General features: G+C 48.0%; 1 protein-coding gene across 6 annotated transcripts in view; it reads left to right on the top strand.

Annotated features, from left to right (window-relative positions):
- Nucleotides 1-26,011, top strand: part of Synj2 (synaptojanin 2) — a 104,127-nt gene that overhangs the window by 22,121 nt on the left and 55,995 nt on the right. For 5 of the 6 annotated variants that reach the window (XR_009588084.1, XM_021635708.2, XM_021635706.2 and 2 more), the window contains exons 2-4: nt 12,324-12,410; nt 19,764-20,034; nt 23,874-24,099. Coding sequence is in view for 5 of the 6 variants with exons in the window: in XM_021635708.2 (XP_021491383.1) it covers nt 12,324-12,410; nt 19,764-20,034; nt 23,874-24,099 (584 nt within the window). In the remaining variant the exon portion in view is untranslated. Of the gene's footprint in view, nt 1-12,323; nt 12,411-19,763; nt 20,035-23,873; nt 24,100-26,011 lie in introns of those variants that run through there. The other variant, XM_021635710.2, reaches the window with a different exon arrangement.

Here is a 26,011-nt window from a genome sequence, read left to right as displayed (position 1 = left end):
TTGGTCTCACAGAAGGTTCTTCTCTGCTCTAGTCTCTTACTCCCACATCTACTTCTTGGGACCTCTGTCTCCTGTGTTAGACACTCTACTCTGCCCACTTCCATCTTGGCTGTCACCTGTCCCTTCGTTCTGAAGCTGCTGCCATCTTTGGTCCTGCTGGGTTGGAGATTCCTTGAACCTTTTCTCTTTCACAGTCCCCCACCTCAGGCCTCCACCTTCTCTTTTCTTTACCAGGGCAGAGACCAGCCCTGCACTGTGCCCCTCCATCCTCTGCCTCATCTTCCTGGTCTCACACGCTTGGCCAAGCCTGGTCCCTGATTAACTCCTGTCATTCATGTCCATACTGTTTCTGAGAATGGAGGTTTATTGAGATCCACTTTGCCGTTTGGGTTCATCTCACGTTTTGCTCACAGTCTGGGAGTTAAGTTGGCTCTTCAGTCAGGACCCTGAATTCCACTTTCTTCCATCATTCTTCTCTGTTTTGTTCTTTCCCACCCTTCTCCCTCACTCTTGCCTGGCTTCTCATTGCACTAAGAATGGTAAAGCCATCAGGAGAGAATTTTTACCAACCAACCAAAATCCATGTGCTCTGCCAGCATACCTCTGTTCTGTTCCTGCCCTCAGACCCCTGCAGTGGCTCTCATCTCACTCAGAGTGAAGAAGACATGGGTCTTTTATGGCCTATAAGACTGTGTGACATGTTGCCCTGTCATTTCCTCTGTCTCACAGACCACTGTCTTTCCAACCACTGACTCCTTGCTGTTTCATGTAACCATCAAGAACGGCTCTGCCTCCAGGCTTTGGTAGATTCTCTTCTTGCCCTGTAGTGTTCCTCCTCTCTCCCTCCCCCATCTCTCATCTCTTATCTCTCTCTCTCTCTCTCTCTCTCTCTCTCTCTCTCGGATCATTTCTCTCACTTCTGTCAGATCTGTGTTCAAACACTGCCTTTGTAGTGAAATTATATCACACTAAATTAAGATTTTGTTTCCTTCCCATCCTTCATTCCCCACTTGTGTTTAACTTTTTCTCCTCATCTCATGTTACTGTTTCTCTACACTGTGCTTTTTCAGTTGTCTGTCCATACTGGTGTTTAGCAGTCTCCTGGCCTGCCTGTGCAATGCCACAGCCCCTAGGATTTCATCTCTGTCAGGTCTCCCCTCACCTGCCTTCACTCATTCATCCATCACTCAGCTTCCTCGTTGGCCAATGACAAGAGCATGCCTTAGCTCCACTCTGGTGTGGAGGATCATCGTCTGCCTCACTGTCCTTTCGCTCAGAACCTACCACACAGTCATTTAGCACTCAGACATGAGTTCACTGAGGCTTGGCACAAGACGACCAGGGCTGATAGAGCAGAAGTTACCCTCAGCAGACTGGTTGTTTGTGGCCAGGTGGGAGAAGTAAAGTGCTCCCGCATGGTAGAGCCCATAGGAAATTTGGCAGGAGGCACGGAGAGCAGGAACACTCTTCTGTCTTTGAGACGTTGGGTGAAGAAGTGCAGACACTGTAGATGTGTGCATTTACGGCTGCGCTGCTTAAAATAAATGGCGATTGGTTGCCAACACTGACGCTCAGGAGTGTCCTGTTTTGTAGCTGGTCTTTGCTCCTTTGTGGGTTCGTCTATCTCGCACTCTGTATTCCCCCAGCTTCACCCCCTATCACTAGATATGAAAAATGGGGGGAAAAGAGAGCTAGATCCTTGAATCTCATTTCTTTCTTCTTGTTTCTTCTGTGAGCAAGTCTACTACTAACAAACCACAACCAACCAATGCCTACCACCAACCACCAACCACCAGCCCTACCTCTCCAAGCTCTTGAGAAGTCCCCAAATCCCAGACATCACAAAAATCATAGAAACTGCTGGAGCATGAGGCAAATCATAATCAGCGACTGTGGACAATCCAAAGCAGCCCTGTATCCCCACACCTGGGATTAAAATAAACACACATTCATATATTATTTCTTTGTTTTTAAATTAAATTTTTATTTTTTAGATTAATTATACTTTATTCACTTTGTATCCCAGCTGTAGTCCCCTCCCCTCCCTCCTCTCCCCCCAACCCCACCTTCCCTCACTCATCTCCTCCTATGCCCCTCTCCAAGTCCAGGAATAGAGGAGGTCCTCCTCCCCTTCCATCTGACCCTAGCTTATCTGGTCTCATCAGAACTGGCTGCATTGTCCTCTTCTGTGTCCTGAAAAGGCTGCTCCCCCATCCGGGGGAGGCAGTCAAAGAGCCAGCTACTGAGTTTATGTCAGAGACAGTTCCTGTTCCCCTTACTAGGGCATCCACTTGGATACTGAGCTGCCATGGGCTACATCTGAGCAAGGGTTCTAGGTTATATCCATGCATGGTCCTTGTTTGGAGTATCAGTCTCAGAAAAGACCCCTGTGCCCAGATTTTTTGGTTCTGTTGTTCTCCTTGTGGAGTTCCTGTTCCCTCCAGGTCTTTCTATCTCCCCCTTCTTTCATAAGATTCCCTGCACTCTGCCCAAAGTTTGGCTATGAGTCTCAGCATGTTTTGATACCCTGCTGGGTAGAGTCTTTCAGAGGCCCTCTGTGATAGGCTGCTGTCCTATTCCTTGTTTTCTCCCTCTTCTGATGTCTGTCTCATTTGCCTTTTTGAATGAAGATTGAACATCTTACCCAGGGTCCTCCTCCTTGATTAGCTTCCTTAGGTGTACAGATTTTAGTGTGATTATCCTATACTATGTGTCTAATATCCACTTATAAGTGAGTATATACCATGTGTGTCTTTGTTTCTGGGATACCTCACTCAGGATGATATTTCTAGTTCCCACCATTTGCCTGCAAATTTCATAATTTCCTTGTTTTTAATTGCTGAGTAGTATTCCATTGTGTAAATGTACCACAATGTCTGTATCTATTCCTCTGTTGAAGGACATCTGGGTTATTTCCAGGTTCTGGCTATTCTGAATAAGGCTGCTATGAACATGGTTGAACAAATGTCCTTGTGTTCTTGAGCATCTTTTGGATATATGCCTAGGAGTGGTATAGCTGGTCTTGAGGGAGCACTATTCCTAATTGTCTGAGAAAGCGCCAGATTGATTTTCAAAGTGGTTGTACAGGTTTACATTCCCCACAGCAGTGGAGGAGGGTTCCCCTTTCTCCACATCCTCTCTGGCATGTGTTGTCACTTGAGTTTTTAATCTTAGCCATTCTGATGGGTGAAATCTCAGGGTCATTTTGATTTGCATCTCCCTGATGGCTAAAGATGTTGAGCATTTCTTTAAGTGTTTCTCTGCCATTGTATATTCCTCTACAGAGATTTCTCTGTTTAGCTCTGAACCCTATTTTTTACTTGGATTACTTGATTTGTTGCTTTTTAACTTCTTTAGTTCTTTATATATTCTGGATATTTGCCCTCTGTCAGATATAGGGTTGGTGAAGATCCTTTCCTAGTCTGTATGCTGTCGTTTTCTTCTGACAACCATGTCCTTTGCTTTACAGAAGCTTTTCAGTTTCATGAGGTCCCGTTTTTATTGATTGTTGATCTTAGAGCCTGTGCTGCTGTTGTTCTATTCAGGAAGTTGTCACCAGTACCAATGTTCTAGGCTCTTCCTCACTTTTTCTTCTAACCATTTTAGTGTGTCTGGTTTTATGTTGAGGCCTTTGATCCACTTGGACTTTAGTTTTGTGCAGGGTGATAAATACAGATCTATTTGCATTTTTCTACATGTAGACATCCAGTTAGACCAGCACCATTTGTTGAAGATGCTGTCTTTTTTCCATTGTATGGTTTTGGCTTCTTTGTCAAAATTTCTTTGTTTTTTAAAGAAATCAAAATTTCAGAATTCTCACTACACTATTTTTCTTGAAAACTTTTATCTTTGCAGACACTGTTGAGCATACCCATCTGTTGGCCCTCCCTACCAAGGGGAGGCTTGTTCTCTGCCACATATAGCCCCATTCAGTAGTTGCCTTCATTCATTTCTTATTTGGTGCCTGTAGGCATTTGGAAAATGATTTACATGTTCAAGAGCAAAAAAGGCTTTCTTTTTTCATCAGTCCTCTTGAGAAAATGGGCAAGAAGTGTGAGGGCAAGAAGACTGTGGGGTGATTCTGGACAAGGTGTTGGGAGGTCAGGCTTCTGTGTGCGGGCTTTGTGCAGCAAGGGCAGCTGGGGCGCTGCACCCTGGAGGTGGGATGCGTGGAAGGAGTGTGGAGACAGGCATCAAGGAAAGATGTTTATGGAGGGCCATTCTCTGGATAAGCATGGTCCAGGCTGCAAAGGCTCCCCAAGTAAGAAAGCTACCAAGTGTAGGGACTGAGCAATGGTCCCTCAAAGGTACATTGAAGTCCTAGGCTCCAGTACCTTAGACTGAGACCCATGGGAGTCACCTTTGTGATAAAGTACCTACGACTCAGCTTAAAGGGGGGGAGGGTGTGATTTATTCTGGATGCATATCTTTAGAGGTGGCAGCTCATGATGGTTAGACTCCATTGCTTTTAGGCAGAGCATCACAGAGGAAGCATGGGGCAGAGCCCAGGTGCTCAGCTCCTAGGGTAACTGGCTGGGCAGAAAGGAAGATGTTCTACAGAGACACACTTGTGTCAGACAGCTGAAACAGTGGACCCCAGAGAAGTGGGAATTTCATGCTGGGAGGAGAAAAGAATATATGTATGTGTTCGGGGAGGGGTCATGGACTTGCCTTCCTGGAAGATTCTTCACACAGTTCCAATAACTTGTCAGACCCTATTACGGTATGAGACTGAAGCCCAGACAATGATGGGTTGGTGTGGTAGGACCGCACCTCTACCTGGACTGCTCAGATGTGCCCATCCTTAGTCTTCTATTTAAACTTTAATTTCACTTCAGGACACCTAAAACAAGATTGAGAAGGATTTGGGGGGAGGGGACTTGTCACTAGATCTCTTTGTCCCTCTTCCCAATGTAACTACTAAATAACCCCCCTTTCTACTTTCCTTTATTAATTTGACTCTTTTAATTAGTTTATTAAGGAGGGTTGACCAAACCTGTCTCGAGGCCCAGGCTGTGACCTCCAAGTTTGATGACCTTTCCTTCTCCTGATAGCACCAACAGCTTGGAGACTAAAGCACCAAGGCATGAGCTTCCGGGGATAGGGGTAAAAACCACAGCAGGATTTCATGGACGTAGGGTAAAGGAAGCCATGTTGGAGTAGGCTGAGCCCCTCATCCAGTGTTAACTGCTGAAATCACCTGACATATTAGGACAGGGCAAGTAAGCGGAAGACAGTCATGTGAAGCAGAGAGTGACTGAAGCTACAAGTCAAGAAGTATCTAAAACTCCAAGCAGCAGCCACAGGGAGCTGGGAGAGGCAGGACCCCCCTGCCAGACCCTGTACCCCCCTTGACTTAGCCCTGTCCCCTCACCTGTGAGAGAGTGTAGTGTGTTGTTTCAAGCCTCCCAGTTTGTTCACTGGTTCATCTGTTTGTGATGGGAAGCTGGTATTTCTCATATTATGGTCCTATCCACAGAGGCCAGCTGTTTTGAGCCATCACAGCAGTGAATCAGAGATAAAGCTATTTTGAGTAGGGAGTCAATGATTTACAGGAATTGAATGGGGCAAGGCAGCCCCATTGAGTTGTGTTTGTTGGTTTAAAAAATATTAGCAAAAAGGCTGTTTCAAGTCACATTTGTGTTACTCGCCTTCCCACCCCATGTCTGATACTAACTCCACAGGACAACAGCTTCTCCTGGGGCCACCTTCCCACCCCCTGAAGGGCAGACTACACCATGTCACTTTGTTTAGCAGTTTCCTGTCATTTGTTCAATCTGCTCAGGGTTATTTACATAGCTGAATGAATGCACAAAGTCTTCTTTGTTTTATGGTGAACAAAGGGAGAGCCAGATGACACTTTTAGGGTCTGTGTCAAGGCTCTGTAAAGCTGCTGGAACTGAACTCCTCGTTTTGGGCGGCAGGATTATGTTATTGCACTCCTCAGAGGAGAGCAGTTTCCCTCTGCCCCCTTGCCCTGGCTACACCTAGAACACGGGAGGACAGTGGGGTCACCCAGGGCTATGCACTGCAGGATGGCTCACTTGTGGTGAGTCTGGCTTCCCGAGCTCCAGAGCAGAGGCCAGGCCTTTCCTGGAGACTCCTTAAGCTCATGGCAGTACCGGCTCTCTGCCACTTAGCTTTCTGGATGAAGGGCTACTCCCCCGACCCCTGCCTCTCCCAGCACCTTCCCTGAATGTGCAGTAGACGCAGGAAGATTCTGGAGCTTTTGTGGCCCTGTGAGGCGCCAAAGAGGTGTTGCTGCCTGAAAAGAAGGTATTCTAAAGATAGAACTGTGCCTACCCATTAACCCCCAGACTATTGAAACAATAGGCCCCAAGAAACTGGAATTTCCCCAGGACTGTAATACTGAGAGAAGGAAAAAGTTGAATCCTGGTGCCAACCAGAGGAGCTTGTGTCTCAGAGATTTCACACAGTTCTGACAAGATGTCGCCATATGGCAAGAGAGGCTTGGGATTCCTAAGATGAATTTGAGGGGTCATTAGACCTCTCTGTTCTTTCCAGAGTGGCCACATTAAATCACTTGTTTCATTATTACTTATTTCTTGAATTGGCCATTTGAGGACAGGTAGCTGAGCCAAGGTCATTAGGGATGCCAGAGCCAAAACTCTGACCCTAACAACTGGGGAAGAAGAGGTCCACGTGCTAGCCTCGAGTCTGTCCGTAGGAGATACCTTATATCTTCCTGGGGGTGGTTGTGGGCAAAGGACTCTGTGGGGCGGTTCCGATCAGACTGGGGGACTTGTTGTAGGGCATTCAGCTGTCTGTCTAGCCTTCACTCTCGAGCATGACGCTACTTCTCCTGCCTGCCAGAGTTAAGTAAGGCTGTGTGAAGGGCATATCTGCGCCCATCGTATAGCTTCCCACAGCTATCCCTTGACCTGCCTGTGGCTGCCAGGGACATCCCCTGCCATCCCAGGCTGGGAGCCCTGATGGTAATAAATTAACACTTAAAGGCTAAATGGCTGTTTTTCCACCAGCTCCTTCTAGGCTTTGCCAAGCTCTAGAAACAAGTTCAATGGCTCCTCATTGTGTGCACCTTTCTACGCCTGCAGATTCCGCCAGCTCCCTAAAATGCGTGGTAACCCTGAGATTTATAGAGCACTTTTGAAAGGTCATTTGTGCACGGGACAGAGTGAGTGGCAAAAATTTGATCATCTGTTGCACCTGTTCCCGGCAAATGTTAAATGAGTTTGAAACTCTGACTTCTTGTCTGATACCGAGAGCAAGTGTCCTTCTGAAGACTTATTTAATGCCATGGTTTGTCCATTTTGTTGGTGACTCCACATTTTTATACTTATTTTTTAATTTGTATTATTTTTATGTGTATGGGTGTTTTGCCTGTGTGTGTGTGTGTGTGTGTGTGTGTGTGTGTGCATGTGTGTATGTGCCGTATGCATGGAGGCCAGAGGAGGTGTTGGGTCCTCTAGTACAGGAGTTCCAGGCAGTTGTGAGCTTTCTTGTAGGTGCTGGGACTAGAACCTGCATCCTCTGGAAGAGCAGTCAGTGTTCTTGACTGGCGAGCCACCGCTCCAGCTTATTTGTTTTTAATTTTGTGTCTTCGTGCGTGGGTTCTCACACAGAAGTCAGAGGACAACTTGTGGAAGCAGGTTCTGTCCTTCTACCATGTGGTTCACAAGAATTGGACTCATGTTGCCAGGGCTGGTGGCACCTTCACCCACTGAGTCTTCTTGCTGACCCCTGACTTCATACTTTTAAGTCATACTTCATACATTTCTCCAGGCCCTCAGGGGACTGGAGAAATGGTTAATCAGTTAAGAGAACTTGGGTTTGATTTCTAGGACCAACATGGCAGCTCTGACTGTCTGTAACCATAGTTCCAGGGGATCCAGTGCCCTCTTCTGGCCTCACAGATACAAGGCACACAAATGGTACACAGACACACATGCAGGCAAAATTCCCATACACATGAAATAAATAAATAAATGATAGATAGATAGATGGTAGATAGATAGACACATAAAATAGATGATAGATGTATAGATAGAAGATAGATGCAGAGATAGATGACAGAGAGAACAAAGGCTCTCAGCCAGTGCTGTTACACCACTCAGCACTTTTCTGTGCAAGGAGGCAGTGGCATCCCTTACAGAAACAAACACTGTGTTATAAGCTTTACTCTGATAGGGCCTCTTGGCTCTGAATTCAGTGTGCTTAAGGTGTGTTTAAACAGAAGCACAGGTACAGTGAGGTTGTGGACTGGCTGGTTAATGACAACTCTGACTAGGACCTTCACCTTAATTTCCTCAGTAGTTGGCTGTAGCCATCCTGGTGTCTTAGAGGGAACAGCCACAAATGTGAGCTGGGGATGAGGAAAAATTAAAGGACACAGAAAAGAAGAGAAGCTCTGACTCAGTAATTTTGTGTGATAAGATCTAAATTCTTCAAAGACAGAGTGTTTAGTTTTCAGCACATGCCTCTAACGAGGATGTTAAAACTGCACTTACTATGCTTACTCAGACTGTACTTACTGCGGCCAGAATATTTGTAGCCTTGAGTTCTTGTTTTGGGGTACCTGAAGAAAAACGCCAAGAGGCCTGAATAAGTCAAGGCAGATGGAACCTTTACTCACTGCCAGCAGGGCTGTCTCAGGCAGAGTAGTGGGAGGCAGACACAACCTCCAATTTGTTTGAGTTTTTAGAGGCAAAACCCACAGCTGTGACATATCTAGAAAGGCAGCTTGGACATCTGTAGCAGGCAAGCGTTTATAGAAGCGGAGAGAGCAGTTCACTGGACAGGCAGTTCTCACAACCTTGAGGTCAGGGACACATGGTATAGGAATTTATGGCTGGTTCAGAGACCAGTTTGCTTTAGGAATTTATGGCTATGTGACCAGAGACCAGCCTAACCAAATTAGTTTTAGCACTTGAAGTATTCTTAGGAATACTTTCATGAGATGGCATAGCTATAGTTCAGTAGCCCACCACAGTTTTACCCTTTAGCACTCTTCTCTCAACCCTAAATCTAAATAATACACCTTATAAACCCACATTACAATTTAATTTATGAAAGTTAATTCCTTTTAAATAAATTTTATTGTTATTTTGTGACTATGTATACATAAACATGTCCCTGTATGTGCATATGTGTGTGTATGTATGTATGTGTGAGTGTATCCAAGCGCCATGACACACATGTAGAGGTCTGAGAACAACTTTCTGGGATTGTTTTTATCCTTTTACCATGTACGTCCCAGAGATCAAACTCAGCTTGTTGGGCCTGGTTGGCCTCTAACGACTGAGCCATCCATCTTACTAGTCCACCAAAGCTAATTCTTTAAGATGAGAAATAAATAATCAAGTTTGTATTTTAATACGTGTTTTTATACTTTACTTACTTTTTACACTTTGCTTAATCTTCAAGCCTTGTTGTAAATCACAGGCTATGAAACCACTTATCTGGCCTTCATGAAGATACCTAAATGCAACACTCCCTCTTGGAAAGCCCTGGCCTGTGTCTCTGTTAAGTGTGTCTGTCTTTTCCCTAAGAAATTCTCTCTCTAAATGCTTTAGTAAAGCATGCATTTACCCTTAGCTTTCCATAATAAACTCCTTAACTCTGCTTCGCTCTGAATTCCTTTTCCTCAAGCATAGTCAATGACCTGCTTTTACCTAAGTGGATGTCCCTAAGGGGAGAATCCAGGCTATTGGTGGTTCTGGACAGAGTCTCCCTGCAGCCTGATACAGCTAAGGGTATTGGTATCTCAGCCATGTTGACGGTCAGCCGTTATTCTGAAATGGCCTCCTGGCTCCATCCTGCCTGCAGAGAGAGGCAGGGGCTGGCTCTGACCTCACTGACAGTTCCAGGTGTATGTATCCCAGCAATCACCAGTCCCGGAAACTTGTGTCCTACTTGGTAGGGATCATGGGTTGTGTCAAGGGAAACCTGGTGGCCTCCCACTGCCTCTGGGGCCAACTAGAGAAAAAGAGGGACGCATGGAGAGCAGGTGGCCCTGGCCCTGGGACCTGGTTCTGTGTTTCTAACCTAAGAACATGTGGATGCATGCGTTCATTAGAGGAACAGTTGAGAGTGACAGGAAGCCCAGTCTGTTGTAGATACTTTGAACCGAGGTGTCAGGGTGAGTCAGCTAATGCTGGGCTCAGCGCTTATGGCATTTGTCAGTGCTCAGAAACCTGTTCTGGGTGGACAGAGGGCAGGAAGCCAGATTGTTCCCAGCTTGTCTGTATTGAGGGCTGCTGTGAGGGTGTCCTTTGTGTGCTGTCTTTCTCTTTCTCTCTCTCTCTCTCTCACTGTTTTTAAACTCTACTTTATTTGGGGATCCTTATGCCTCTACCGCCCTTCCAAGCCCCCAACCCTAGGTATGGGAGAAAGGTTAGAAGGGCAAGGAGACATAGACATTTTTAGACTTAGTTCCGGCTGGTTAGGCTCGTTGCCTACATGCCTCATCTGTCACTGAGGTGATCACTTCTACCTCACGGGAAGTCTTGAAAAGTAGTTTCTCTCTCTTTACCTGTTTGCAATTCAGTGGCCCTGAGGGGTTGTGTTTACTTGTCTGTATTGTTGTTGTTCTGGACCACTTGAGGCAGGGTCTCACTCTGTAGCCTGGCTCATCTCACACTCCTGGCAGTCCTTTGCCTTAGCCCCTGAGGGCAGGGATTACCTGTGTGAGCCTTGGCTCCCAGTTCAGATTTTGTTGTTTAAGATGATGTAATAGGGCCTTTGGGATGGCTTGGCAGGTAAAGGCACCTGCCCCCTGAGTTCAATTCCCAGGACCTACATGGTGGAAGGAGAACAGTCCAGAAAATTACTCTATGATTTCCACACATATCCTGTGGCATGACCCTCCTACCCTCAAACAAATGTGAAATAAATTTTTAAAACGTACTGTCAGTAGGACATATATATTGCTCTATCATAATATTTTGCCTGCGTGTGGTGCTGAGGCTCAAACCCAGGGCTTTGTAGATGCTAGGCAAGCACTGCAGAATTAAAATATTTTGCTAACCGTAGGCTGGAGAGATGGCTCAGCAGTTAAGAGCATATGTTGCTCTTGTACAGGACCTGGGTCCCAGCACCCACATGATGGCTCACAACCATCCATAACTTCAGTTCTGGGGATCCAATGCTCTCTCTGACCCCCACTGGCACCAGCCATACATATGATGCAAGCATATTATACATACATGCATACAACACACACAGTAAAAAAATAAATGAATTCTTTTCAATACCTTAATGACTAGATTCCAGTAAGATTGGTCTTCTCATTTTGTTATTGTTTTTTTTTATACCAGCTTTACTGAAATGTGAATCATATACCACACAACTGATCTCAGAAAATGTATAGGTCCATGTTTTTTTTTTAAGTATTTTAGCATTTACAAGGTTATCTTAACCAACACCACAATCTTAATTTTAGAATATTTTTGGCCCCTTTAAGAAAGACTCCATTAGCAAATCTCCATGCTCCTTCATCCATGCTCAGCCCCTGCCAGCCATGAATCTGCTCTCTGCCTCTCTGAGTTCACCTGCTCTGATATCTTATACACATGGCTATTTGTTCGGTCTTCAGTGATTACCTTTTTCACACAGTGTAGTGTTGTCACAATGATTAGGGTTTGTGTATTGTTCTAATGCAGTTGAAGCATCAGTATAAAAAAGGGCCCATAGGCCGGCTGTCACTTCTGGAATCTCCAGAGGTGCCTGTGGCATCCCTGTGCACTTTCTCTCCTGCTCTAAGCCAGGCTGGGCCTTTGCTTAGGTGGCTAGGTGCCCACCAGGGAAAGTCTGCAGCTTGCCTTGGGGCTCACTTGCCCCAGCCCCAAGTTACCCTGACCCCTGTGCTCTGGTGGCCCCTAGTAGGTGTTTTGGGGATCTCAGATAAAGATGTGGCTGGCCCTTAGGAAGGGAAGTCCTTGCGTGTGGATCGTGAGACCTCACCCTGCTCTTCTGAGTATGTGCAGTGAAATGAAGAGTGATGTGATGTAACAGGCCAGAGCCAAGGTGCCCCAGCACCCACCGCTAGCCACCCCAGAGCTTCCCACACCTTCTCCAGCTACACCCCCTACTCGGCGCCCCAGGAAGCTTCCAGCATTTTCAGAGAACAAGCCTTCCGTGGGAAGGTCTACATCCCTGCCTCTCTATGATTCTCGGATCCTAAAACCTGTACACATGGTATCTGTGGGCCGTGCTATTGTCTGCGTTTCCTTTTTCGCGTGGGTGAGAGCCAGATTGGCAAGCACAGTGTGAATGAATGAGCATGAACAGAGCCACTTGCTTGCTGATGTCTCTCTGATGTGTTCCCCCCTCTCCCCCCACAGCTCCGGAAGAGAAGGAAGTCATTAAAGGACAGTATGGCAAGCTGACGGATGCCTATGGCTGCCTCGGGGAGCTGAGGTTAGGATCCGGTGAGTAACCGTGGCTTAGTCTGGCCTCCATGCCGTGGGCAGTCCCTGGCGTTAGCCTGGGGAGGCTGTCCAGTCAGAAATTCCGTGTTAGCCACTTTCGCTTCTGAAGATGTTGCTTTATGTTTCTCAGCCTGCTCCTCTGTGTGTGTGTGGGGGGGGGCAGTCTCCTGATAATCGCCCGTCTGGAGCAGAGGAGGGGGGCATGGCTTCCAGCTCTGGGTGCTGGGAAGTTTACCTGTGTTCCTGCCTTCCAGACCTAAGTTTCTTCAAGGTGGCCGGGGTTTCAGCTGTGGTACTGCGTGTGCCTTTCAGGCATCTGCCACCTCCATAGGTGTTTGTGATCGGCAGACTTGGACCGTGGCTCGAACCATTGCCTGAAACAGCATCACTGGACGTCATGGGTGTATCGGAGAGGAAGGGCTGGTCTGGGGGGTTGGTGGCCAGGAGAGAAAAACTGCAACACTCTGTGTGGGAGTGAGAGAGAAAGGAAACTGCATCCAAACGGGTCTGACGGAAGAGAGAGAACACAGGAAGAAGTGGGCAGTCTTGCTTGCCCTGAGACAGCGGCAGCCACCTTTGCAACAGCTCTGCGGCTCCTGGTCTTTCCTTCCTCTCACAGAGGAGAGCCTGCTCTTAGGTCAGTTCCACCTTTCACAAAAGACCAGGTTGTAGGGGCCAGTGGCCTTTCCAGCCAAGGCCAAGGCACAGGTCACATTCCTGTCGGGAATGGCTGGGAAATTTCTGATTTCAGGTCTTGGGGGCTTTTCCTGAGCTGAGGAGTAAAACTTCTCTGTAGCACACAGCCTCTGTCTGGACAGGGTTTCAGGGCTGGCCAAACAGCATTGATATGCTTGCCAATACTTTTCTGGTCCATTTCTGGGGAGGCTTTTTTTTTTTTCCATTAGATAGGATGATTACAGTCCTTGTTTCCAAATCGGAAATGTTTAGCAAAAACATTTGGTCCCCACATGACACAATGCACTTTCTAGATGCTGGTGTTGTGCCAAAAGACTAGTCATAGGTTAACATGTTCAGTCTTTGGCACCAGCCGATGCGTTAACTATCTCTCTCCCTGTTTGTAGAAAAGGAAACAGGCTCGGAGATAACAAGAGTGAAGAGTTCAGCTGGGTTTCATAACCCAGCTGCCTCCAAACACTCCCTCTTTCCTGAGGATGTGAGCAGATGAGGATTTGGGCCAGGCTTTCCCTCTGTGGGATCTTTCTGAGTTACAGACCTGAGGAGCCAGGATCTTCCACTGTAAGGGTCGGAAGCCGTGCTGCTTCCTCTGCACTGGGGTGTAATGTGATGGCTCCAGTGTTACCCTGCTGCCCAAGGAGCTAGGCTTGATTGTCTTCCTGCCTACATACAGAAGGGAAGGCCGGGATTCGGCCCCACCCCTTTGCAGTCCCCTTTCCTCTGGTGTAACGCCCTGGCACTTGGCATGGCTCACAGTCCAATCTTAAAGGTATAGTTGGCAGTTTTTGTTTTTTTGTTTTTAACACAAATGGATGGTGTATTCATACCTGACAGAGACATGGACTCAGAGAAGCATGGTAACCAACATGAGTTTAAGTTGTTTTCAAGTGGGACCTGCATTTTACACACGTGCCCTGTGGCATCACAAGCTACCTTGTGTATCTTTCTGTTAGGAGATGGGTGATGAACGACAGGAAGAGTGACACATGATGCCTGCACTATCTCACAGGACAGGGATTTTCCTGAGGTATGAGCTGAGGTCAGATGCAGGTCTGAGCAGGATGAGGAAGAACTCCTAAAGAATCCTTGTCTGAGTAAGCAGGCTTATCTGAGGGGTCCACAGCATGGAGTACAGTCACCATGTGTCCCAACCCCCCAGCTGGCCAGAGAGCCTCACTAGGTCCACCACTGTCCCTCTTCGAAAGTGAGTCGATGCAGCCTCCTGCTGGGCAAGGCCAGACTAGCCAGCCAGTCAGGGTGCCTGAGCATCCGGACGCTTGGATATGGTGAATCCACCAGCTTGGTTTCTGATGTCCTCCAAGATCCCAAAGCTGCTTCCAAGGGTCCCCTACAGAGCTGGCTTCAAGGCTCTCTGGACCTGGTGGGGAATTTGACTTCGAGTATGTTGGGGTTACTCAGCTTTGAGTTAGCACGTTCTGGAAAGTGTATTGGTATCTGAAAGATGGTTGGACATTAAAACCAAGCTAGTCCAACCCAGCGGCCTCCTGTATGCTCAGGGAGCGCTGGCTTTACCCCAGGGTTCCTTACCTCTGTGTCTCCCTGACCTGTAACTCTGAGCTGTCTTCCTCTGTGCTACTCATCCTTGGGTGTTTTGGGTGGTGCCCTGTGGGGTGTGGCTTCTATTGGTTTCCCCTTGGGCTTTCATTTCAGACAAAGTTAAAGTTCAAAAAGAAGAACAGACATTTGTGATAGAAATTGAGAAACATGATGGGTTGTGTAAGAGCCCATCCTGAGCTTCTGCCAGCAGGGAGCAGTGGGTGCCCCCATGATTAGCTGGGAGCTGGCTGGCTTATATACAACACAAAGCACAGAAAGTGAATCCAGCAGAAAAAAAGAAAACACCGCAGCGGTCCCAGGGGTTCAGTTCCTCCTTGGCCTGAATCCTTAAGACCTTCCTGTTTCCTAGCTTTAGGGGGTGATTCAAACCCCAGTCTTTAGTGTCTCCTGATCGTTTGCAGAGCATAGCTAGCCCTGGACATTCTCCAGCAGATTCTTCTGGTCCTAACTCCATCTTCACAACCAAGTGACCTTCTGTGTTCAGTTACTTTCTCTAGGGCTGTTTTCCATTTGTAATAACAGAGAAACTGCCTCTGCCTTTTTTTTTTTACATCTTGTATACTTATTTGTGTATATATGTATTTATTTATTGATTGTGTTGTGTGTGTGCACACATGCATGCATGCGTAGCCATGTGTATGCATGTGACATTTGTGTTAGATCAAAGGACAACAGGTTCCTCCTTTAACCACGTAGGAACCTGACCTAAGGTCATGTGATGGTTAGTTTATTAGCTTGTCACAACCTAGGTCTATATGGAAAGAGGGAATCTCAGCTGAGGTATTATTTCCATCAGACTGGCCTGTGGGGACGTCTGTGGGGGCATTTTCTTGATTGCTGACCGATTTAAGAGGACCCAGTCCACTGTGGGCAGTACATTCCTTGGGCAGGTGGCCCTGGGCTATGAAACAAGCTAGCCGAACAAGCTAGGAGAAGCAGTCCCGCATACAGCATTCCTCCGTGGTCTCCACACCTATTCCAGCCTCCAAGTTCCTTCCCTGGCTTCCTTCATTGATGGTCTGTAAGGCGTGAAGTGTAATACACCCATCTCTAAGTTGATGTTGGTCGTGCTATCTATCGCGGCCGTATCTATCGCGGCCACAAAAAGCAAACTAGGACAGGTCACCAGGCATGGAGGCAAGTACTTCTAATGGATGGACCATCTTGCCAGCTGTCCCACCTAGTTGCTGGTGGTGCCCTCTAGTGCTGCAGCTTGCATGCAGGCCTTTGGCACCAGGACCGTTCCTTAGAAGTCTTAAAACTTGTAGGCCTCCAGGAAGTCATCCAGACTCCTTAGCCCTTCGTAGCAACTGGCAGTAAAGCCTGTGGGCAGGCCTAGGTATCCTGATTCCTCAGCCCTTGACAGTAGCCCATGTTACGGCTCCCAGCCTAGGACTGAGACCCTTGGCCTTAGAGGCTTGGCAGCTCCCTAGAACTTTTTCAGAGACTATAGTCTCTATTCTCTAGCCCTTTAGAACCAGTCCTTCTTTGCCCACAGCCCTCCTTCTACATAGGTACTGTCTGCCGTCTCCTCTATTCCTGCCCTGGCTACTTTTCTGCCAGGTAGGCGGCTGCCCTGCCACTTTTGCAGCGTGGCTAGCTGCAGGCTCAGCTGTTGCAGCTGCAGCTGCAGCTGGCTGCTGTTTTCTTGCTGCCCCTCTAGAGAAGCAGTTGACTGGGCTAGTGCAGCAACACTGAGGGCAGACAGCACAGGTTGGTGTCTCCCAGTCCACTCACTAAGTGAGCCAGATCAGCCTTCATATGTAGCCAAGAAAGGGGTATTTGGACCAACCAGGCCACACCTCACATGTAAATTCAGGTTTGTGTTTGCACTAATCACAGCACACTTTGTATATGAATGCAAGTGTCTGTTTGTACTAATCATTGCATTGTCTCTTTTGCACTGATCACAACCATCCCTTAGCTAGGCCCTGGGAAAAGGCTCTTTGGCCTTGGTGGAAATGGTGGCAATGTCACTTATGATGCTTGTGATAGCAAAATGAGATTGACATGAACTCTTTTGAGCAGTCCTGGCTGAGGCCATGCCTTCAGGAGCCAGAGCCACAGCTGTGATCATTGTGCAGCTTTCTCTAGGCATCCGTGGAGGCTTTAAAACAGCTGGCGTTAGCACAAGGGTGATCCACCAGCTGTTTGAATCTTTTTGCTCAAGCAACAAGGAATAGTCCAATGGCTATCAATTAGAATCAGATTGCCCACTGTTCTAGCCTATTTATAGGAAAACAAATGCTAGGATTCTTACACTAAGAACTTAAATAAGTTATTAACACTGATTCTGATTTTTTTGAAAGCAACAGCACTTAGCACCAGTGTCCAAGAGAGAGCTCGTCTCTGTCCACTGTCTCAATATTACTTTTAAGCTGCAGGTGAAAGCCTCGATGTGCATTTTTAAATAAGCAAAAAGTAGTCTGTTGGTCTGTTTGAGCCGCTATAGCAAAGTTCCAGAGGCAAGAGCTGTGGCTCCTAAAGATCACAGGTAGTGCAAGATCAAGGAACCAAACAAAGGCCCGGGGCAGGCAGACCTCAGATTTAAAGGAAATCCCAGTTTTGTTTGTTTGCTTGTTTTTTTTGTTTTTGTTTTTGTTTTTGTTTGTTCAAACAGGGTTTCTCTGTGTAGCCTTGTCTATCTTAGCCTGGCTTTGTAGACCAGGGTGGCCTGGAACTGACGGAGATCTGCCTGCCTCTGCCTCCCCCAGTGTTGGGATTAGAGGCGTGTGCCACCATGCCTGGCTAGGAAACCCCACCTTCGCAGTGGGGTTCCAACCCAGAATAGTGTGCCTGGGTCATGATTCAACTCTCCTGGGGACACCTGTGTGTGAAATGAAAACGGTGGCCCTCAAGAGCAGTGTTGTTAGGCCCATTGGCCCTACTGCCTGTCAGCAGCATGCGGAGTGCCAGCTGTGGAGCCAAACTTGGCTGAATAATTTGCGCAAGTAGTATAGCCAGACAGTGCATTTAGATGATCCCAGGTCCCCTACTCAGTCACCCCTGGCTTCCTAGCCTCCACTTGTCTCTTTTCCCTCTCTATAAAATGGGCTGACAAAGGTGGTTGCTGAGCAACTAATTACTGTTTGTATAATACCTGTGCATGACGCACTGCCCTGAGTATCAGGCGTATTAAAGTATTTGGCTGTGCTGTGCGCTCCCATTGATGGCTCTACTTTACCCATACCTTCCGGAACCCTGACCCAGCTGAATGTCACTTCCTGTGGTGGCACCATCCCTTCTCATTCTCTATGAGCTCTCTTCATCTCCTTCTCCTTCATTGTGCCTCCAGCCCAGACCATGGGGCCCTATCTTGGCCGTGCCGGGGGCCTTTGCTGGATACTGTTTTCCCCTAGCACTAAGCTCATCAGTTTGGGCAGCCAGGTAGAGTGTCCGCCCCACTGAAATTCACCTGTCCTCCTGGGAAGGCCTCAGCCCTAAACTGCTTCAGTGGCCCAGCAGAACACTCTGGTTCTTCACCTGTTTCAAAGTGGCTTCCTGGGGGTACACATACCAAGCCAATATCCTGGCCCCAGGGGGAACACTTCCTCTCACAGTGCATCAGCCAGCATGTGTAAGCCATGAGCTACTTACTCAGCAGCTGTTCTTTAATAAAAAACGCTCCCCCCTTCACGGTGCTGTGCTCTTCCAACGAAGTGTGAGAAGGGCAGTCGGCTGGAGGCAGCAGGTGGTGGGATTGGTGCCTTTGTTGTCTTTTATAAGAGTGTGGAGAGACGTAAGGGTGACAGGGAGCATCATTTCAGCTAGTGAGAGGCTCCTGGTCATTTGGAATAAATCTTGCTGGAACATATCATTTAGACCTCAGCAGGGTATGAAGATAGATCCAGACCCCTCACCTACTGGGGCTATCTCCTGAGCCCTGTCTTTTGAAGGGACACACAGCATTGCCACCACCCCTTGACTTGGGTAGGACATGGAGCAGCCGGAGACAGTCTTGGAGAAGCATGTATCAGTCTCCTGCACTGGCATTTATATAGGAAGTATTCACGTACATGTGTGGCCGGGAGATGATAGCTCTAGCCTTGATGCTGGGGAGCCTCAGCTGCTGAGGGGCACAGCCAGAACAAAGGCTGCTGGCTTTCTGTGTCCAAGTGCTCTGGGAAGTTTCTCATCCAAAGAGGGCCACCCAGCTGTGTGGGAGAACAGAACTGGCTCCCTGGAGGAGGTGCTGCCCATAGACCAGAAAGGGAAGGAGGACTTGTGGTACCCAAAAGGTGGGAGGCTGGGGCCCAAAACTCATTCTTCCACCCTGCCAGGAAAGAGCTGAGGCTGGGACGTCAATAGGGAAGTTGGAAGGAGTTCTTTGCTAGGCAGATGGCAGTAAAACCTTTATCCACGTGGGACGAGGTCTCCCATAAAACTGCAGAGTGACTGTAAGCATGTGTGGTTCCTTGAGGAACAGCAAGGCACAGCCCCGGAGAGCAGCTGCCTGCGAACAGTCCACATATGGGGGTGGGGATATGATACGGGGTGGGGTGCAGAGCAAAGGGAGCTTTCATTTTCTGTCCTGGGAGCCACAGAGGGATCTGAGCAGGGGAGGTCTGCTACCAGCTGTATCCCCCTGCTGTACCTGAGCCCAGCCAGTGGCTGAGGGGTGGGATGTGGGCGGAGCTAAGGAGGATGGATTGGAAGGTGTTGGGCACAGATTTAGAAGAGGGCTGGGGTCAGAAAAGGGAGGATAGCTAAAAGGCTTGTGCTAGTCTAGAAGGGAGATGGCTGGGACCAAAGCCTCTTCTTTCATCCTGTCAGGGCAGAGCTGAGGCTGAGAAGTGAGTAGTAGAAAGGTGAGTGAGGAAGGGAGAGGCTGGGCTGGGAATGCCTTCAGAGTCACCCTGGAGTCTGTTAGAGCAGAGGCTTTTCTTCTACACTGAGGAAGACAGGCATGGCAGAGGTGCTCCTGCTTGGGGTGCAGGCTGGGAAGCTGGGCAGCACCACCCTAAGCCTAGGGGACAGAAGTTAGAGAGGCCCTCCTGGTAGGGTTTGGGTTGACTCTGGAATGCAGCCTGCTCAGTGTCCATAATCTGCCATCTCCTCTGTCCGTGATCTCCCTTCCAGGTGGCATCCCCTTGAGTTTTCTGGCGTTGGTGACAGGCTGCACATCAGTGGGCAGAATTCCAGACGCGGAAATCTACAAAATTACTGCCACTGAGTTTTACCCCCTTCAGGAAGAGGCCAAGGAAGAGGATCGCCTGCTCGCCTTGAAGAAAATCCTGAGCTCAGGGGTATTTTATTTCGCATGGCCCAACGATGGCTCCTGTTTTGATCTGACCATCAGGGCACAGAAACAGGGTGATGACTGCTCTGAATGGGGAACCTCCTTCTTCTGGTAAGGAGCTGGGTCACAGAGGGCAACTGGGTAACACCTGAACCGTTACTTGCCATCTTGCACCTGCCCAGGGTTCAGGGTCAGCTGCGGAATGGCAGCGAGAGCCGCACTTGCTCTCTGTGCAGTGAGAGAAGCTATCTAACACCGCATCCCCACCCTGTGGGCTTAGTTCCTGGAGTATATTCACACGGTCCAGGTAGATGGAGAAAAAAAAAACTATTCCCTGAGGAAGGAATGTTGGGGCTTTACCTGCTCAGGCCTTCCCTACAGTGATGCTCTCCTCAGGCCATCCAGACAGGGCCTTGGGTCCTGTGGAGGCTGAGAGGGGCAATGATTGTGGGGACCATGCTCAGGCTTTCTATGTAGTGCTGCTCTCTCAGATTTACTGTGGATGAGGGAGAAACGGGCAGACTCAGCGTGGTGGGGATCCTGTTGCTGGTGTCCCAGCAAACCTTGTCTTTTAAGGCTTTTAGTCCAGTCAGTGCCCTCTGGAGCCACACCAGACACAGACATGGGGGCTTGCTCTTGTCCTTCCTTGGTGCCTGCCTGGCCTTGCCCGCAGGAGCCAGCAAAGGATCCCTGTGGTAGGGTAAGTGTCCTTTCTGTAGGGCTTCAGAATGCCTCACTTCTGTTGATAAAGCAAGCCTCAGCACATCTCCACATTCATCCCTAGCCTCCTGCCTCAACATCTTCCTGGACTCCCCTCTGTCTGCCAGTTCAAGTGGCCAGGTTTAGGACACGTACAAAATCCTGGCTGTCTTGTTGCCATGCTTGCTGTAGTACAGCAAGTGGGGACAGGGTCTGGGACTCCATCCACATTTCTAACCAGCTGCCCAGGTGGGCTGCAGACCACACAATTAGCTAAAGATGCCAGGTACTTGCTGCACCTTCTGCAATGTCTGATTATTCTTTGGGGACCAGCATGTGCCTTAGCATTGTCACACGGGAGTATCCTGAAGCTGTGGCGCAAGGCTAGGAAGGTCTTGTGCAGAGGTTCTGAAGCAACTTTAGGGAAGGCATATGTGTGAACACAAAAGAGGCTGTGGTGCTCCTTGGAAGCAGTGGGTCCCAGGTACCAGGCTTACCTAGCACTTTTGTAACTGTTTCCCCATTGACTGATCTTGTATGGGGTCAGTCAACGTAAGGCAACATGGGGTCAGGAAGGTAAAGAGGTGGAGCTGGGAGGGCTTGGAGAAGGGGAGGCTCCATTGTATCCCTTTGTAGTAGATACCAGACTAGATTTAGATTTGGGAGTCAGAACTAGCTGTGGGATGCGCCAGGCAGGTGCCCTCCCCAGAGCCCCTGTTGAGCCCATGAAACTGACCACTGCTGAGTCAGCAGGCAAAGTGGCCACAGCCTCATCATCCAACCCATTGTGCTGTGCTGAGGTCTGGCAGCCATGGCAGAAGGCAGATGGAGCCCACATAGGATCCTCTGGTGAGCATGAGGAAGAGGACAGCACTGGGGCCATCCTTCCCCAGCGGCTGTCTCTTTCTAATGCCCTGGAAGCCTTGCAGGAAGTATAAAACTGTTATTCTTGATAGATTTGGATCTCTTCTTCCTGAGCTCAGAACTGCCCTCCCCAGAGTCACTTAAGAAAACTGATCAGGGTTGTCCAGATGACGGAGGCTACTCTCCATACCCTCAGTGACAAGGAACATAGTGGAAATGGCCAGCAGACCGTTTAATGTATGTTACCAGAGTAGTTTCTTGTCTGGAGTTCACAGGGTGTCCTTAAGCAGCCTGTCTTTGTGATGTCTTCCTTCCTAGCCTCTTTCACACACAGTACTGCTGCACCTGTGAGAACCCAGTGGGTGGGCATGGTTACCAGGGCTGGGGGTGGGTGGTGGTGGGCAGCAGTGGTCACATTCCCTCCCGGAAGCTGGCCTGAGGGCCAACGGCTTTGAGAAACAGAGATCCTCCACTTGCAAGCATCACAAGGAGACAGAGCTCAAGGGCACAAATCAGCTTCCTTTTTTAAACAAATAGGCCATTGTGATCTAGATTTGTTTCAGACCCTGTAAGAGAAAGTTCCCTGGTGACAAGCCTCAGACTGGCACTGTTGGAGCCTCCTGGGTATGAGGGAGGATGGTTGATGGGGGATGGGAAGATCATGTGGCCCTCTGAAATCGTAGGGCTTTCATCTAAGAGGACGGCCGTGAGAGAGGACCCGCCTAACATGCATAACGCCCTGAGTTTTATCCCTGGCACTGCAATCAGTCAACCAAGGAATCAGTACGTAAAACTCAGACTCGGGCTTTAGAACTCCACACTGCATTTGCCAGTTCTGTGTGTCTTGGGCAAGCATTTCACTTCTTCTGCCTCAGCTTTATAAAATGGGGTTTCTGATAACAATGACCACTTTCACGTGGGGTCACTGAGCAGATGGGTTAAACCAATCCACGCCAACACTCTAGGAATGGTGCTCTGTGTAGTTTTGCCTGTGTCCCGTTTTAACCATCGCTGTCATCACAGTCTCCAGAGCCCAGAATAATCTGCAGGGTGTGGAGAGGAAATAAATACTGGAGCTTTCATCAACTTTTATTTTCGTCTAATCCCTTTTAACTTATTTTGGATTTTTCCATAGTGCTTTATGTATTCACCTCACTCTGTATTCATGTGTCTATGTGTGCATATGTGTAATTTACATAAATGCATACGTATTTAATAGTTTTATGTCCTTTTATTTTTGCCCATTATTATTACTTAATAAAAACATGAGATATTTTTTAATGTTTTTCAAGACACAGTTACTCTATAGCTTTAGCTGTCCTGGGACTCACTCTATAGAACAGGCTGGCCTCGAACTCAGAGATTCCCCCCTGCCTCTGCCTCATGGATTCTGGGATTAAAAGTGTGCACTACCATTTCCAAGCCAAAATACGAGTAATTTTTAAAATATTTATTTTTAATTATGTGTGTGCTATGTGTCTATGTATGGGTATGTGCACACTAGTACGGTTGCCCACAGAGGCCAGAAGAGGAGGTAGATGGATCTTCTGGCGCTAGAATTGCAGGTGTTTGTGAGTTTTCTAATGCCGGTGCTGGGAACTGAACCAGCGTCCTCTGCAAGAGCAGCACTTAACCACTGAGCCAAGTCTATAGACTTACGAGTAAATGTTTTATTCTAATAAAAAAGAAATGTCAGACAAGCCTAAACAAAGTCTCCTTTCCAGCTTTGTTCCCTCTGGCCCTTGCTGTCACTTGGTAGTAATAAATGGAAAGGCCTTCTGGCCCCTTCCTCCTGTACAGATCACATTGGCTCTGCCATTTAGAGGCTCTGATGCACAGAACTTTCTAAATCTACGTGTCCCAACTGCAGGGCCCACCAGAAAGTAGTCAGTGTTTGTTTCTGTTGGATGATAATTCTTCCTGGGAGACATGAGAAATGGTCTCTTCACCTTAGATAAAGAACTCACTGTAGCCCAAAATAATGACACCATCAAAGTACAACTTGATGAACCACTGAGCTTATTTGGGCTACTTACAAGAATGTGGGTTAGAGTTTACTTAGAGAAACATGGACATCTCAAAGGCAGTGGGAGGAGTGAAGGGGGGTTGTCTTATGAATCTGTTAAGTTTCAGGGACTTCTTGAGACTTGTGAATTGTTTGCTTCTGAAGTCTTTATGGAGTTTCTATTGAGAACTTCTGAGTTTTAAAGAGCCTCCTTTCAGAACTTCCTGAGTCTTAAGGACAGAATGTTTCTGCTTGGATGAAATTGCATGCTACGGCCTAGTGGAGCACTGGGCTCTGTGGAAAGCTCCCGAGTACTTGGCTGCTCTGGGTGAAACATCTGTAGAGCCTGATAGGGTGACCCAAAGGTGGGGCTGTTTTGCAGGAACCAGCTATTGCATGTGCCCCTGAGGCAGCACCAGGTGAGCTGCTGTGACTGGTTGCTGAAAATCATCTGTGGGGTGGTGACCATCCGCACGGTGTATGCCTCCCACAAGCAGGCCAAGGCCTGTCTCATCTCTCGCATCAGCTGTGAACGTGCAGGTGCTCGCTTCCTCACCCGTGGCGTAAATGACGATGGCCACGTGTCCAACTTCGTGGAGACAGAGCAGGTAAGTTACCCAGGCCTGTCCATGGTACAGAGTAACCTAGAGTCAATGCATCTTACAGCTGCACGTTTTCTCTCATGCGTGGAAGAGGCTCTGATGTATGTGAGCAGATTTCTGACCATGGTTTTTTCCTGTATGTGCAAAATTAGAACATCATTCGAAACTTGCCTCTGGCTTGTATGGTCTGTCTTTTTGATTAACAGCTTATTCTGAAAAGATAGCAGTTACTTAAGATGTGTATGTGTGTGCATGCCTGCATGCATTTGAGAGCCTGAGGGCCTCTAACTTAAAGTAGAGCCTATCGATTTGCCTAGAATGATGGTCCATCAAGCCACAGAGATGCTCCTGTCTCTGTGGGACTACCAGCGTGGGCCACTGGATCTGGCTTTCACATAGGCGTGAACTCAGGTCTCCGGCTTATGTGGTAAGCACTTTACCAGCTGAGCCATCTCCCTAGCCCTTCTAACATATTTTAAGCAAAAGAACTCAAGCACGGAGGCCATAGCCATCAAGAGTACCGCTTGCTCCAGGCATAGCTGACAAACCAACAGGTTTGTCCAAAAGTGTTGTTAGGACAAATAAAGAATACTATAGAGTAACGGTGTGTGTGTGTGTGTGTGTGTGTGTGTGTGTGTGTGTGTGTGTGTGTGTGACACTAGCTAACGCTTCATTCTGGGAGCAGGTTAGCGCCTGGGATTGTGATTGTGTGAGAGCTGCAGCTGCTGTGGCGGAGAGGGCCACCTGCACGCCTCCTTAGTTTCTTTCCTAGCTTCTGTCCTCATCCTAGAGCTGCTGCCTTGCACCTGCTGTTTCTTGCCCAGACTTGCTCCCTGAAGGATAATGCCACCTTGCAGAAAAGCAGATGGGATCAGCTGCAAGGAAGGAAAGCCCCTGGGAGGCCCAGGTGTGAGTCCTCTCTGGGCCACAAGCACCCTGTGTGTCCCCGCAGGTGCAGCTTTGCAGTGCGCGGTACCATGTGGCGGTGACAGGGTCAGCTGAATTCAGCACACGTGTGCATGTCTTTCACCACCTTGTGGTGACAGGGGCAGCTGAATTCACACACGTGCATATCTTTCACCACCACATGTGAACCTCTGCATGCTCATTCAATGGTGGCTCAAACCAGTGTGGGAGTCCAGTTTGCAGAAACACTGTCACCCATCAGAGGTGCAAAAATGAAGAGGCTCCCCATGGGAGTCAGAGGGAAGTTGGATCAGGAGGCCTCACAAAATCCGAGGGTGTAATTATTATCTCGGGGGAGGATTGCCTGCCCTTCTGAATGTTGACAAGGCTATTAGATAACTATTGGTTGCAAAAAGAGAGAACACTTACTTTGGAAGCCATTTTCATTTCTCTTGCTCACATCTGCACAGAAACAAAAACTTCCAAGGCTTGTATCCTCGTTCTTTACCTCACTCATCACTTTTATTTTTATTTGGTATTACAACCCCTCACCTTCAAAACCATTCTGTTCTCAGATAGAGTTCTGATGGGGGCTTTTTTGTTTATTTGTTTGTTTGTTTATTTTCTTATTGCCTAGTCATGAGCTGGACAAGACACCACAGGAAGAAAGCAGTGTTGATGTTGATTGGCATGCAAAAAGCCTGAACTTGGTACAAGATCCAGATTCCAGAGATCATTGTTGGGTTGAGAGGGAATCCTGAGCCCAGCCTTCTCTTTGTCCACCCAGTCTGAGGGAAAAGGGTCATTTATTTGGTCCTGGTGGTGGTAGTCCCAAAATGTCTCGTTTTCATCCATTTTAGAAACACTGTGGTCTCTTATTGCATCTTGTAAAACATGTCTTTAGGAGAAGGAATGGTAGAGAGGGCACTGGGTGAGTTTCCTGGGACTGCTGTAATAAAGCACCACACACTGAGCGGCTCAAACAACAGGCATTTGTTCTCACAGCTCTGGA

This window comes from Meriones unguiculatus, chromosome 20, assembly GCF_030254825.1.
Source record: "Meriones unguiculatus strain TT.TT164.6M chromosome 20, Bangor_MerUng_6.1, whole genome shotgun sequence".
Lineage (NCBI taxonomy): Eukaryota > Metazoa > Chordata > Mammalia > Rodentia > Muridae > Meriones > Meriones unguiculatus.
This window is presented reverse-complemented; position numbering and strand designations above follow the sequence as displayed.